Genomic DNA, 13319 nt, shown 5'->3' with positions numbered 1-13319 from the left:
CAGTCCCAGCAGCCACTGGAAGATCTGGATGCTAAGCTGAGAAGAACCCTTAGTCCAGAGACCATTCCAGTGACATCTGCTCCTGCCTGTGTATGTTTGTAATGTTGGCAGTTAGTAGTCTTGAAAAACTTAAGTGTTTTCTTAAGGTCACAGTCTTAGGTCACAGCCTTTAATATCACTACACCACTCTTCAGACTTGTAAAAATAAAAATGAAGAGTCATCTTCTAGTTTGTGGGACTGAGTCAATGAAAACAGAAAAAAAATCTGTATGTTGCAATAGATTGCATCTTTCCTGAGGCTGGTTTTAGTACTAGTCTTTAATCCAGCTTTCCTGGTGATGTCATTAATGTCACCAAACTAGAAGGGGAAGGGACTGTAGAATAAGGGGAAAGAGCACTAAACAAGCAGTATGTGATACATCAGTCTTAATTTGGGAGGGATGTTTAAAGTGTGGATCTGAAATGTTAAAAGGCTATAGTAAGAAACTTCTATACAAATGAAGATAATGATTGACACTGTGATCTCCAGGTGGCTACTTATACATTACTTCTGCAAAGCAAAAGGGAATGTTCTGCTAACAGCCTCAGGGTTGTAAGGCGTGCAAAATCTCTTGCTGATGTTGCTTGCTTTGGGGGTTAAAAACTCCTGCATTCAACTTGTCGTGGGCGATACTTTATTCCTGGTGGAAATAAAAGATTATGTAATATGCAGTGTGGTGGATTTGTTGGCATTTGCTCAAACTGCTGATTCTCTTAATTTTATCTTGTCTTTCCCCCTTGAATCTGCAGTCTGTGCCCTCAGTAGCATCTACAACGGTTACCGGGCTGGTGTCCACAGCAACACAGTCTCTGAAGGATGGTAAGGCAGCCTTGATTATTTTAGATGGTTTCTCAGCATGCAGATATAATCCAAAATTGAATAGACTAGCAACTTGGAAGGATACAGGGTTTTTTAATAAGTCATACAATGGCAATTCCTTAAGGATCATATTAGTTTTTAGTAACTAGACTGAAATTTTCCTCTGTAGGCCCAGAGAGGTGAATGATACACGCGTATTTTAGTAACTCATTTAGGATTTAGTGCTGTTCAACATGCTAAAGTAAGACTTGTAAAGAATCTCCAGTATGTTGCTAAGGTACAGTAACATACAGGATACAGCTTTAGGATTTGAAGGAACTGTTTTGTCTTGTGTTATGTTCTTGGCAACAACAGCAAGACTTATTATTTTGTGTCATATTCTATATCAAAGTTACCTCTTCTTAACCTAAAAGAGTTTCCTTTCTATTTAAATAGAGAAATGAAGGTTAAACTACAAAAAATTTTAAAAAGGTAGTAGGAAAAGCAGACTCCCTTCTGCCTGCTTTAGAGCAACTGAAGGTTGACTGGATGATCAACAGCTGAAGTCTGAACTATCAGTGATTTTCAAATCTTAAAGTCAGTTGTTGGGTCCCCATCCCACCCCCCGCACCAACAACTTGCGAAATAGTCCGAGACTTTCCTCTCAGTACTCCCCTAATTGTTTTAATTGAAAAAAAGTCTTCCTTTTTCTTAAAAGAAACTGTTAATGTGATACTAAGATTATTTCTGAGATATCTAGTAAATGTTATTTAACTTGCATGTGTCTCTAAAGTTCAATGACAAACCTTCAAAAGCTAACAAAACAAGTAGGAAAATAAAATACTCCCATTTTGGTACGTTGCTGGTGAGCTAGACTGTAGAACTCATTTGCCTGCTAAGAAATGAGTTGCTTTTTGTGTGCTGAAGTTTAGAAGGTAAAAGTAAACAATCTGAGAACTCACTTAATAAACAGAGCAAGCTGTCCAATAGAACTGATGTAAAAATAGAATGTTATTTCTCAGCTTTGTAACCTTGTACTGCCAGTGTATACAGCAACAAAATTAGGAGCTAACATGTAGGAATCCATCTCTGAAAGCTTCAGGTGGACCGCTTTGAGTAATCGTGGCTTATAGCATTTCTTCAACTTACCACTTAACTATTAATAAATTGTCCCCAGCGTTTGTGAAGTCACTGTGGGTATTGAATTAAAATAAGCTTTTTCTTACATAAATTTCAGTTCTGTTTTTTTTTTTTCTGGCTATTTCATATCCTTATTTGAAATCTGTGTGCTTTTTTACTGCTATCTAAAAGTGCACTTTGAGCAAGTATACTGTGCAGGGAAACTTTACCAGATGGAAAAATACTTTATAGAATATCAAACCACAACATTAAAGTACAGTTGATAAAAAAGGCAAGGTTCCACGATTCCAAAGGCCTGTTAGGAGTTAACTGATAGCTGAGTTTGAAGTAGATAAAAAGAAATGGTTGGAGTTCAAATAATTTGTTGCTCGTTTTCTTCTTAATCCCATTCTCCTTTTCCTTAGCTTCAGCATCATGTGGTGGAGAGAGCAGTGCCATGGCCACCACGGCAGGAGCCGGGGTTCTTAAGATGGGACGGTTTCAGGTAGGAGATGTTAAACTCATTTGGTTGTTGATACAGGATCTTTGCTGAGCAGTTCCTGCGTAGTGCCAGCTCAGCATGCCTCATGGTGGGCTTTTCTGTCAGGAGAAAATGGCCACGTTGAGCTCATCAATGCAGTGCTTTGTGCAGGTGTTATTTTCATTCAGGGAAGAGATTGCACTAGATTGCGCAGGTCTAGAATTGTGAATACAGCATTTCATCGTGTCAGGCTGTAGCTGTGTAACTGTTGGCCTTGGTCTTTAATATTAGCCGCTTTTTGCCTAACGGCGCTCAGAGATCTTCACTGTATTATGTCCTGTTTGTGAAAGGAAGTCCCCTCTGAACCTGCTGTGTTTCTTGGAGTTAGCCCTCCACATTGTTTAGCAGTACTATGTTGTGTGGCAGTGTGTTACTTGGAGGGAAGCAGTTGCTTGTTTTGTGCCAGAGCGAGGAAATGAGTTGTTTTCCCCTCTCAGATGCATCTTACTATTAAGGTAAACAAAAGCATCATGTTAAGGAAGAACTAAGAGAGTCTGAATGATTGCATTTCTATTCTAGGTATCCGTGGCATTGGATGATGTGCTAAAAGAGGGTGACAAACCTGTAACTAAGCCGGTGCAATTTGAAACCACCTCCACTGATTCTTCATCTCTTTCTGGCAGTAGCCCAGAGAGTACATTGGTAAAGCAGGCCGGCAGTCGGAAAAGTGAGGCTGTCCCTGACACTTCCTTGCCTGTGGTAGATGGTATTTCTCAGACAGTTCCTGTGCTGCAATTACCAGTAGATGTTGGTCAGCCTACTAAGGTCGGGCGCTTTCAGGTAACAACAACAACGGATCAAGTGGGGCGCTTTTCGGTGTCAAAGACTCAGGATGAGGTCAGCTGTGCGGAGAAAGAGCCAATGACTCTTCCTCTCTTTGTGGACTTGGAACAAGTTGCTTCTTCAGCTCTGAAGAAAGAGTTGGAGTCAAGGCAGTCCCCACACATGAACGGCCCGTCCTCTGAACTGGAGGCTGCCTTCTTAAGCGGGATGGCTAAGGATTTGGATGATGGCTCGGGGAGCCCAGACTCCCTCCAGCCCCTGGGGTCGAAGATCAGCCTCCCTGTTCAGAGCCTTAGCAACTCATTCAACTCTTCCTACATGAGCAGCGACAATGAATCGGATATTGAAGATGAAGACTTGAAATTGGAACTCCGTCGGTTACGGGAGAAGTAAGGCTTTTTTCCTTGCATGCTCATGTATGAAATACCTGTAACAGGATTAATATGAATTTCATCTGTACTTTTGACAAAGAACAACAGTAAACTTTTAAAAAGCCTTAACCTTTGCGAAGTGTCAGGACCCGTTGTCAGTGTTTGTGTGGGAAGTAAGATTCTTTAGTGGAAAAGTAGTACCTAATTATAACAAAGGTATACACGTTTACTGTGCTTAATTTTCTAACCTGATTGCTGCACTGTGGATAAGTCTGGATGTATAGAAGCTTTTTGCATATCACTGAAGTTGAGTGGTTAGTGGGAATAGTGGTGTCTCATTTGAAAATGACATGCAGCCCTCTGCATTTCTGATATGCATTTCTGGCACTTCTAGTGGTTCTCCTTTTCATGAGGAATCCTTGTTGGCTTATAAAAAAAATTAGTCAAGCAATGTGACCTACTGGTTTATTTATATTGAAAGTTGAACATTTTTAGGGCAGCTAGCAATTTTAAATCTTGTGTATGCAGCTGCTTTGAAAAAAAATTCTGAGGAAATACAAATGTAGAAGTCTCCAAGGTTGTATGTCACAGAAAGTTGAGTAATCTAGCTATTCCTGTAGCATTTTAATGCAGAGTGATTTAATCGTCTACAGTAGGTGTATGTTCTTGTTTGTACTTCCATTTATCCTGGTTTTATGATTACAGTGCTGGGAACTTTTGTGCTGGGTTCTAGCCAAGCTTAGGGCACGATGGAAAATAGCAAGTGTTTTGCCATGTGGGTTCAGTGGTTATTTGTGGAAAATGTTTATTTCCTCCTTTCTTAAATGTTAATGGGAGTTTGACCGAAGAAGCTGGTCAAGCTTGACCGGAGGGGAGGGATCGTATGCATGTACGTACATACACGTAACTTTTGTAAATTGTGCTTTTTTGTAACTTGTTAGGCACCTTAAAGAGATCCAGGAGCTGCAGAGTCGCCAGAAGCAGGAGATTGAGTCACTGTACATGAAATTGGGAAAGGCTCCACCTGCAGTAATTATTCCCCCAGCTGCACCCCTTTCTGGAAGGAGGAGACGACCTACTAAAGGAAAAAGCAGCAAGTCTAGTCGTAGCAGCTCCCAGGGAAACAAAAGCCCTCAGCTATCAGGTAAGACTTTCCTCAATATTTTGAGTAGAAAAAACAGACAAGGTACCATCTTTCATTCCTAGACCTGTGTCTGTGTCTCTGTCTTTTGGAGGAAGGTGTGTGTGTGTGTCTTAGTTCCTTCACTGCCTGGATTACTAGATCACTTTTGAAATTGCTTTTGCTATTTGGTTGTCTTCCTTGTGACTTTTGCAACCTACTGAAAGATACTGTTGCATTGTTCTGTAAGAGCAGTTTTAAAGTAGTGATTTGTATTTTTTAGAGATTAGTCATAGGGCTCTGACTAGGAAAAGTGTAAACTTACAGTATGGGGGAAATCTTTGATTTTTTTTTTTTTAAGATAAACTGCTCTTGTTGCCTCCTGAAACTGATTTTGTACAACGGGGCTCTTCAGTCATCTTCAGAGATTTTTTTTTTTACACTTTAGTAGCACTTAAGTATGGTGTTACTAGTGTCCTTACACTACAGAAACTTAGTCGCAGCTGATGGATGTTAAAAGTTATTTTTTTTAATGGAGTTGCAATTTTTTTGTATTTACAAATTGAGAAACAGCTTCAATCGTCAAGACTTCCTTTCCTATTAAAACCATTTTTATATATATAAAAAACTTTTTTATAATAAACAGCACTCAAATAGTTCTGTTCAGTTTAAATTACATGATGTCACATGCTTGCTGGGTAATTGTAGATGTCTCAAAACCTGTAGCACTGAGTAAACAATATTGGAGGGCCAGCACTGCAGGCGGAGATACTTGTTACTGCTTCCTGCACATTCACTTTGGTAATTTCACGTCATGCTGCAGTTTCTGTATTCAGTCACTCTGGCTGCTGACTTATCTTTTGCTATATGATAGGGGAGCTATGTGTGAGCATGTGACAGCGAGCTAGCACACTAGCGAGCAGCACTAAGCAGTGTCTTAAAACTTAAGTAACTAAGAATTTTTCTAGTCTTAATACTCCCCCTGCCTTGCCCTCTCTTGCCTGGATTGTCATACTTGACCAGAGGATATCCTTTTTTCCCCCCCACCACAGAGCTTTTTCCTATATCACTACCGTAATAGCTCAACTAATCGCTTGAGTTACTTAGTAGTGACTTCACTCCCTAGTAAACATTCCACTCGAACTTTCCTCTGTGTTTTCTCCTGTCCCTTGGGAATAATGACAAAAGCCTTGAAAATGATGTGGGGAAACTGAAATGTTGAACGACTTTTTGCCTTCCTTCTCCCTCTAGGCAATCTGTCAACTCAAAGTGCGCCGTCAGTCTTGCCCCCGCAGCAGACTCTTCATCCTCCTGGTAGTGTGCCGGAGACCGGGCAGAACCATTTGTTACAGCCCCTCAAACCTTCACCTTCTAGTGAAAATCTCTACTCTGCCTTTACCAGTGATGGTGCCCTTTCGGTACCAAGCCTTTCGGCACCAGGCCAAGGTAAGACTTTAAATGGAGTTAGCATCGTGTCTTGCACCTTTTTTACAGGTGAATGACTGATCGACGTGATGACACTTGATTTTTAATACAGAGCTTAAAGTAGATTGGTAGCCTTCGGCCTATGCGTGGAGGCTGATAAGGCTGTTTTTGCAACTTAGATTTCCACCTTCTCACGCAGGTGAAGTGTGAGGTGGTTGAAGTAACGAATTTATAGCACAGCCCTGTCTGCTCTAACGAAAGCCCCAAAGAGAACACAGAAGAGCGCTGTATGGTGGTGGCAAGCTATGTTCTGCTGAGCTGGGTGGAAGGTGTTGGCTCAAAGGATGAGGGGACAGATGAGAGTGGGGGGTTGGAACTGTGAAGTGAGACTAAGGAAGGGGCCGAGCAGCTCTGATGTTAACAGATAATTGGAAAGGTAGGAAATTTCTGCAGACTCGGAGTAACTCTTTTGGCTATTTCTCAATGGAACCTTTAACAATAAAAGGTAAAAAAGGCTCATGTTCTGCAGTTGTGAGTTAAAGAATTATCTTGGAAGGAAGAGCTAGTGTAGGAGGATGGAATGGTAGGATTAATAAACTGTGCATTTACTCAAGTTACTCAGGTTGTGGGTTGCTTGTTATTGCATGTTATCAAATAATTTCTCAGACACAGCTCTGATTTGTTTGGTAGGATGGTTTTTTTGCTTTCCAGTCATTAAGGGGATGGTATAGCTTGATTCCTTTGCTTCTCTGAACTTAGCTGTTCCCATTTCATCCCCCCCCCCCCGCCCTTGAACATCTTTTTGAAAAGCCTTGCCATAGACTGAATACATCAATTCTCATGTGTGTGTTTGCTGAAATTGGACAAGTACTGACAGAAACTGGAAACACTTTTTGGAAGAATTTTCTATAGAGGTTTTGTAATGAACTGTTTCAGGTATTTTGAAGCTACTTGAATCATCCCCCTGTACCTGGAGTTGTGCAGTATCATTTTGTAACTGGATACTTTTGCCAGGGTTTGCCTTTCCTATAGATTGCAACCTTATTGTTGGTTTAAATACTGGAGGTATTGGAGGGAGCCTCTTCACTCCGTATATTGTCTGCATACTCTTTGGTCCACACTTTGAGGCTTATTCTTGTGTGTCATGTTAATGCATTTCACCCTTCCAACCTCAAGTTGCTAACATCTTGTAGTGGTGTTCTGTCTCTTCTCCTCTCCTTTCTCTGTTCTTCCCGTTTTTGTTTTCTCACAGGCTGTGCGAAGTTTAACTGTGCATCTGAGAGAGTGACGTTCAAGCCTGGTGGCAGGAGGACCCGATTTCTGAGTACGCCCTGCTTGGCTCTTTGTGTGTAACACCTTTACTCCTTCCTTGTCTGTTTTTTGTTTTGTCTTTCTGTTTGGTTCTTTTTTTTCCTGCTGCTTGGATCTGTTTCATGCAGCCCATTCTCATCTCCCACCTCGTATTCCTTGCCATCCCATGGCTCAGCTGAGCTGCTCTTAGCACACTCTTAGAAGTTTGGGTGCTCATGTTAGGTATTCTCTGCTGTTAAACCCATAATAACAAGCACTCGTTTCCTCTAAGCTTTGGTGGAAACTTTTTCAGGGCAGTTCAGTGGAGTGACAGAAACTGGGGAGCGATAGCAGGTTGTGGGTGCATGGGCACTTTCTTTTGGCCTGCCTTAGTAATTGTGCTCCAGCGTACGTTAGCTGACACGAGACTTGGGGGAGGGGGTGTGTGTAGTCTTTCTAGTGCAACAGCAAGAGAGACTTGTTTTCCAAATCACTCCTTTGTTGGACACGACCGTAGCCGATGGGGGGGGGGGGGGGGGGGAATATGTTGACTTCCTCCGGCAGTACGCTTACTGTGCAAGTTGTACGTGGTTTTGCATGCTCTCAGCACTAGTGCTGATTAGTGTGGAGCATTGATGCCACCTGTAGGCAGTTAATATTGACTTCTTATGTTGATTAGCAGACAGATAGCTGAAGATTGAAGTGTTGAGGGTTTTAGAAATACTTGGAGAATATTTTCAGGCAAACTCAAAAGACCCTTACCTACTAATGGACCTGGGTTTAGAAGTTCTTACTGTGAATTGGAGATACACTAAATGCACTAAATAGCAGTAAAGGCGGGTAAATAGACCTCTTCAGACATCCCGCCAACCCTCACGAGTTACCTTGCAGCCCTTTTCAAAATCATTTCATTGTACTTACATTAGGCCAGATTTACAAGAGAGCCTCAAACTTCTGATGTGATTGAAGTAATGATATGCTTGAGCCGAGGATGCTGATGTGATGCTTTTTACTGGGAGTGCTGCAACATCTCCCATGCTGCTTCTGCAGGCTGGACCCCTTAAACATCTGATATTTGTTTTCCACCCTCTGGAATGACTTGATAGGAGAAAGCTAAGTGCTGTAAAGAGCCCTTCAGTTGCTGCACTGCATGACAGTACCACGCATCTGTAGCACCTGTCTCGCTGCAGTTGGCAGCAGCACGGCTGAGCCAGAGTTGTGTGCAGGGAACTAGGCCTGGCCTTCTGCAGAGACAGCTGCAATGCAACCAGCTCCATCCTCTAAGAAGGGAGCGAGCCAGAGGGAGGGGACGTTTTCTTCTGGCTGTTCAGTTTTGCAATGATACCTCTAGCCCACTTCATTGGATTCATGGTGACACGAGTACTAATAGTATTTAATTTTTCAAATTGAGCAGCTTCAAATGTTTTTGTTAGGCACACTAATGTGTGGATGTGCCCTAAGTGGCATCTGCAGTCTCAGGATTTATGGCTCCTTTCTTGGAAGAAGTTAAGAGTTAGCTTTGGTAAGAACTTTAAAATAATCTTTAGTCTGGCCTGTTCTTTTCCTGGAGTAGAGAATATAAAGGCCAGCCATTCTGTTTCTAGCAATGACAATGAAGTGAATATATGAGAGTATCATTTATGTATAAGGCTTTGGCTTGCTGCAAATTGACCATTATCTGCCTCTAAGAGTACTTCGGCATGTATATCTCTAGCTTATGGGACTGATGCTAAGGGAAGTGGATTCCTTTTGACAAGTGTGTTGTAGCTGTCCTGTAAAAGCAGGTAATGCTTGGCATGGCTCAGCTTGGCCTGGCACTTGGCTTATTGCAGATGGCTTGCTTCCTGGAGTCTTGTCCTTGAAATGCTATTGCAGACTGTTGTGGCGAGTGACAACTGGTGAAGATGCTGGGTTAGAATCAGCGGTGTTGAGGAAACAGTGCAGCAATTGATGCTTTTAACTGTGCAGCTGGAGAAACAGAGTGGTACAGCTTGGCAGGGAATGTCTGAACTGTTCTCGGATTTGAGAACATAGGGTGATAAACTAAAGGCACTTGACCTATCAAATCCTCCTTGTGTTGTAAACTAATCAAACTTTGACAGTTATAAAATGCTTCCTAGCTCCTGACAAAAATGGGAGATGTACTTGCTTTTCCTTTTGTGATAACAGCCAGTTGTGACAGTAATGTCTCCTGACATTCTTCACTACCTTTTGGGAATGCTGAAGAGTAAAATGTAGGAGACTGGGCCTCTTCTCTTCCTTGAAAGTACAACAGATTCAGACCAGTCTTTGGGTTTTTTCCTAGAATGTCCCAGTAGTGACTACAAGAGCCCTGCTGTGCTGTGCCCTCTGTTTCTCACCAAGCTTTTTGTACTGTTTGCTGATACTAAACATTTCTCACTGTTTCTCTTATCTTTAACAAATTACTCTCTCTTTGTGCTTCAGGGAAGATGGTGAAAAAAGTCTGTCCTTGCAACCAGCTCTGTAGTAATTATCTTATTTCTGTTCTCTCCGATCCCTGATTGTAAAGCTATTCATCAGCTTTTTCTGGTCACTGAAGCCTTACCTCCCTGACTCTGTCTCCAGCACAGCATCTGTCCGTCTGTGTTATGCCCTCTAATGTGTACTCTGTCATCAGTATATTGAACGGTCTGGCTATTACTCTTGCAGACAGTGGAGGCAGGCAGAACCTCACCTTCACTGTGGAGCTCTTTGCTCATTGCTAACGAGAGTGAGTTGAGCATCGGGGTCAGTTGCTCGCTGTAATGTGCTAGAGTTGTACCTTTGAGCAGCTGGTTTGCTTACAGACCTCATGGGGCTTGCCACCTCAGTCATGGATCCAACTGCAGGCACTCCTTCAACATTTTAAAGAATAGGAGTAAGCCGTCAGAGATTGCCAGTGTGTCTCCCAAAGCATGAGATGTTTAGAAAAGCCTGTGTGCCTCATGTTACTTAAGACTGTTTTAAAGGTGTCTTTTGACTGCTGGTTTATGGAGGGGGGCAAAATAAAAGGGCAGAATGAAGGCATTATAGGTAGCGGGCTGGAGAGAGGGAAGCCTGTTTCACTTCAGATCCTTCATGTCAGAGCAGAACTGGGGACGGCTGCTGTGACCGAGCAGGAATGTGGGGGGTTGTTTCCATTGAATGCTGCAAGTTGAAACACTTCCTTTTCAGACTCTTCTGGATGGCAGCTTCTGCAGGCGGTGGCTACGTCAGAGCTAAAATGTGAAATTCCTGAAAAGTAATTTTTTTAAATTGACATTATGTGGGAGCTTTAGTAATTGTATAGCTCGCCTATAATGTCTGTGATCTGAGACAGGGGCTCCCTAACAAAATCACTTCTGGAGACAAAGCTCTTGGACCCTCCCACCTTTCCCACTCTGCACCAATCCAGTCCTTTTCAAAACACTTAGTTTCCTAAACAGTCTTTCACATCTTCAGCAGAACGCACTGTGGTGTACGCCTTGATTCATTCTCCCCCTTCCGTGGCCCAAGAAACCTCTCCAGCATAGGCCCAGAATCCAGTGTGCTTACCGATTAAAGTGGAAATGTGAAATATCAGAAGCAGATACTGGCCATCGTGAAGAGGATGAGAGCGAGTGTGTCAATCCCTGCATGAACCCTCATGGTGGAATGTGATTATTACTGGTTTTGGCAGCTCTCCCCCAGTACCTCTTCCTTGCTTTTAGCCTCATTTATCTTTAATTTCACCTTTCATATAATTGCTTTTACTAAATAATTGTATTCTGAGCCCTTTCTATGTGATGCATGCTTAAGATTCATGTTATCTCACTGTAGATTTTCCTTGCCACCTCACAGTGGGTTCCTATTACTCTTCATCTGAGCTCCAGCTGCACACCCTGGTCAGGGAACCTTATTCTTTCCGTGTGTACTGTTGCATGCGTCTGCCTGCCCGTAACAACTGCTGGCCCCGCTGTGGGCACCCAGACCGGGAGCCACTTCCATGCTTGAGCTGGAACTGGTGGGGGTGGATGTGTACCCCTCCCTCCTCAGCACTACTAGCGGCAGTAACACTTTGCTTAGTTGTCCTGCATAGTAAGTACGTCACCTTCCTAATTCACTCCTCAATATGAAACATTCCTGCAGGGGTTTGGAGCCAGTTCTTTCTTTGATACAGTGGTTGCAGGGAATGCGGCTGATAGCCAGGGACAGTGGGGCAGATGAAGTAGCCATCAGGCAAGAGGCAGCAGCTCCATCATTTGGCCTTTGCACTAGAGAAATGATTTTCATTGCTGGCATTTTTGATGCTCTACTACTTAAGCAGTTTTCTTCAGAAATGTCTCCCATAAACTCAGGTTTTCTTGGATTCCCCAGTTGCACTCTTCAGAGTGAGCAAGTAGAAACATTTGAGGAACTTAGAGAGCCAAGTAGGTGAGGATGCACGCTTGCAGGGAGTGCTGGGTTTAGCGCTGCAGTGGCCAGATACTGGTTTTGTTGTATTGGATAGGTTTTGTAATAAATGGATTTGTAAAATCTAGATTCATTCTACCTTTACCACGTCCTTCAGAAAGTCTGTTGCCCTAAACCATCTGTAAATGAAGATACTTTGCAGTACTGCTGGGAATTTAGGAAGCTTACTTGATAATATACAATTTCTTTGATTACTATTATGAGGTCTACCTTAAAGCTTAAATTTGTGTGCAGTTGCATGCTTGTAAGTGTGAGGGGGACGGTGAGGCTATCTGAAACAAAGCTGCTAGATTTTTTTTGTTCTACAGGATGATGTTCAGCCAGCTCTCTAGGCAAACCAAAGCCTGGTACTTACGCGAAGGGGTTTTTGTGTTCTTGCAATCAGCCCAATGAACAGAAAAACTTGTCAAAGCGTGTCTGAGGAACTACTCTCATTTCTGCCTTCTTTAAGATGTATTTGCATCTGAAATGCTTGTTCTTCTGACATAGGAAATCTGAACATAATGGCAAAAAAATGCTTTCAGAGGCAAAAAGCAAAATTTAATGCAGTGCAGACTTCCCCTGCTGATCCTGGCTGTTTGGCGGATGAAGACAGTCCCATCTGGTTATCCTCAAGAACATAAGTATGGCAGCTATTGGAAACAACAGTTGCTGTTTCTAACTGTGGCTTTTTTGTGTAATCTGGGTGATTTTTTTTTTTTTCCCCCTCTTCATTTTACAAAGTGGAGATAATTTGCTACAGAGCAGCCGGCAATGCTGGTTGTACTGCTCCTTATTCAGCATCCAGCATTGTCCTCCGAGGCGGAATTGACCTGTGCTGATAGCGGTTGCTGCTAATTAAAAGGTGTAGGATGAGAGAATGACATGACTCTACTGTCATTCAGTGCTGAAATCTAATCTCCTTTTTCCTCTACAAAGACTTGTAGGCTGCTACCATTCCCCTCTTAAGATGACTGCTTGCAGCACTTCTTGAAAAGTAAACATATCTATGAAATATTCTTAATCTGAGAAAATGCCTGTAGGAGCCCTTGTAGTTCCCACTTCAGTGTGTCCTGGAATTCAAACTTAGAATTAATCCGCATGGCATTTTAACTGGCTCTCTATCGATGTACCATTACCACAGTTATTAAATTTACTAGAGAAAGATGATCTTTAGCCTAAGTTTGATTCCTTGTGTTTTACATTTGTAGGGACCAGCAGCACTAACACGGTCGGGGCTACAGTGAACAGCCAAGCACCCCAGCCTCAGGCTCCTGCTATTGCCTCAAGCCGGAAGGGGACTTTCACAGATGACCTGCACAAGCTGGTAGATAACTGGGCCCGAGATGCCATGAACCTGTCTGGCAAGAAAGTTGGCAAAGGGCATAGCAACTATGAGGTAAGATGTAATCTGTCAACGTT

At 42.6% G+C, this 13319-nt stretch overlaps 1 protein-coding gene across 6 annotated transcripts in view; it reads left to right on the top strand.

Annotated features, from left to right (window-relative positions):
* WNK1 (WNK lysine deficient protein kinase 1) overlaps nt 1-13319 on the top strand; it is a 106324-nt gene that overhangs the window by 89768 nt on the left and 3237 nt on the right. For 5 of the 6 annotated variants that reach the window (XM_075115875.1, XM_075115885.1, XM_075115858.1 and 2 more), the window contains 7 exons: nt 4-90; nt 790-859; nt 2383-2462; nt 3018-3670; nt 4594-4796; nt 6024-6218; nt 13109-13296. In XM_075115875.1, coding sequence (XP_074971976.1) covers nt 4-90; nt 790-859; nt 2383-2462; nt 3018-3670; nt 4594-4796; nt 6024-6218; nt 13109-13296 — 1476 coding nt within the window. Of the gene's footprint in view, nt 1-3; nt 91-789; nt 860-2382; nt 2463-3017; nt 3671-4593; nt 4797-6023; nt 6219-12407; nt 12623-13108; nt 13297-13319 lie in introns of those variants that run through there. The other variant, XM_075115866.1, reaches the window with a different exon arrangement.

This window comes from Phalacrocorax aristotelis, chromosome 1 (assembly GCF_949628215.1).
Source record: "Phalacrocorax aristotelis chromosome 1, bGulAri2.1, whole genome shotgun sequence".
Classification (NCBI taxonomy): Eukaryota; Metazoa; Chordata; class Aves; order Suliformes; family Phalacrocoracidae; genus Phalacrocorax; species Phalacrocorax aristotelis.
The sequence above is the reverse complement of the archived record's forward strand: the minus strand, read 5'-3'. Positions and strand labels throughout refer to the sequence as shown.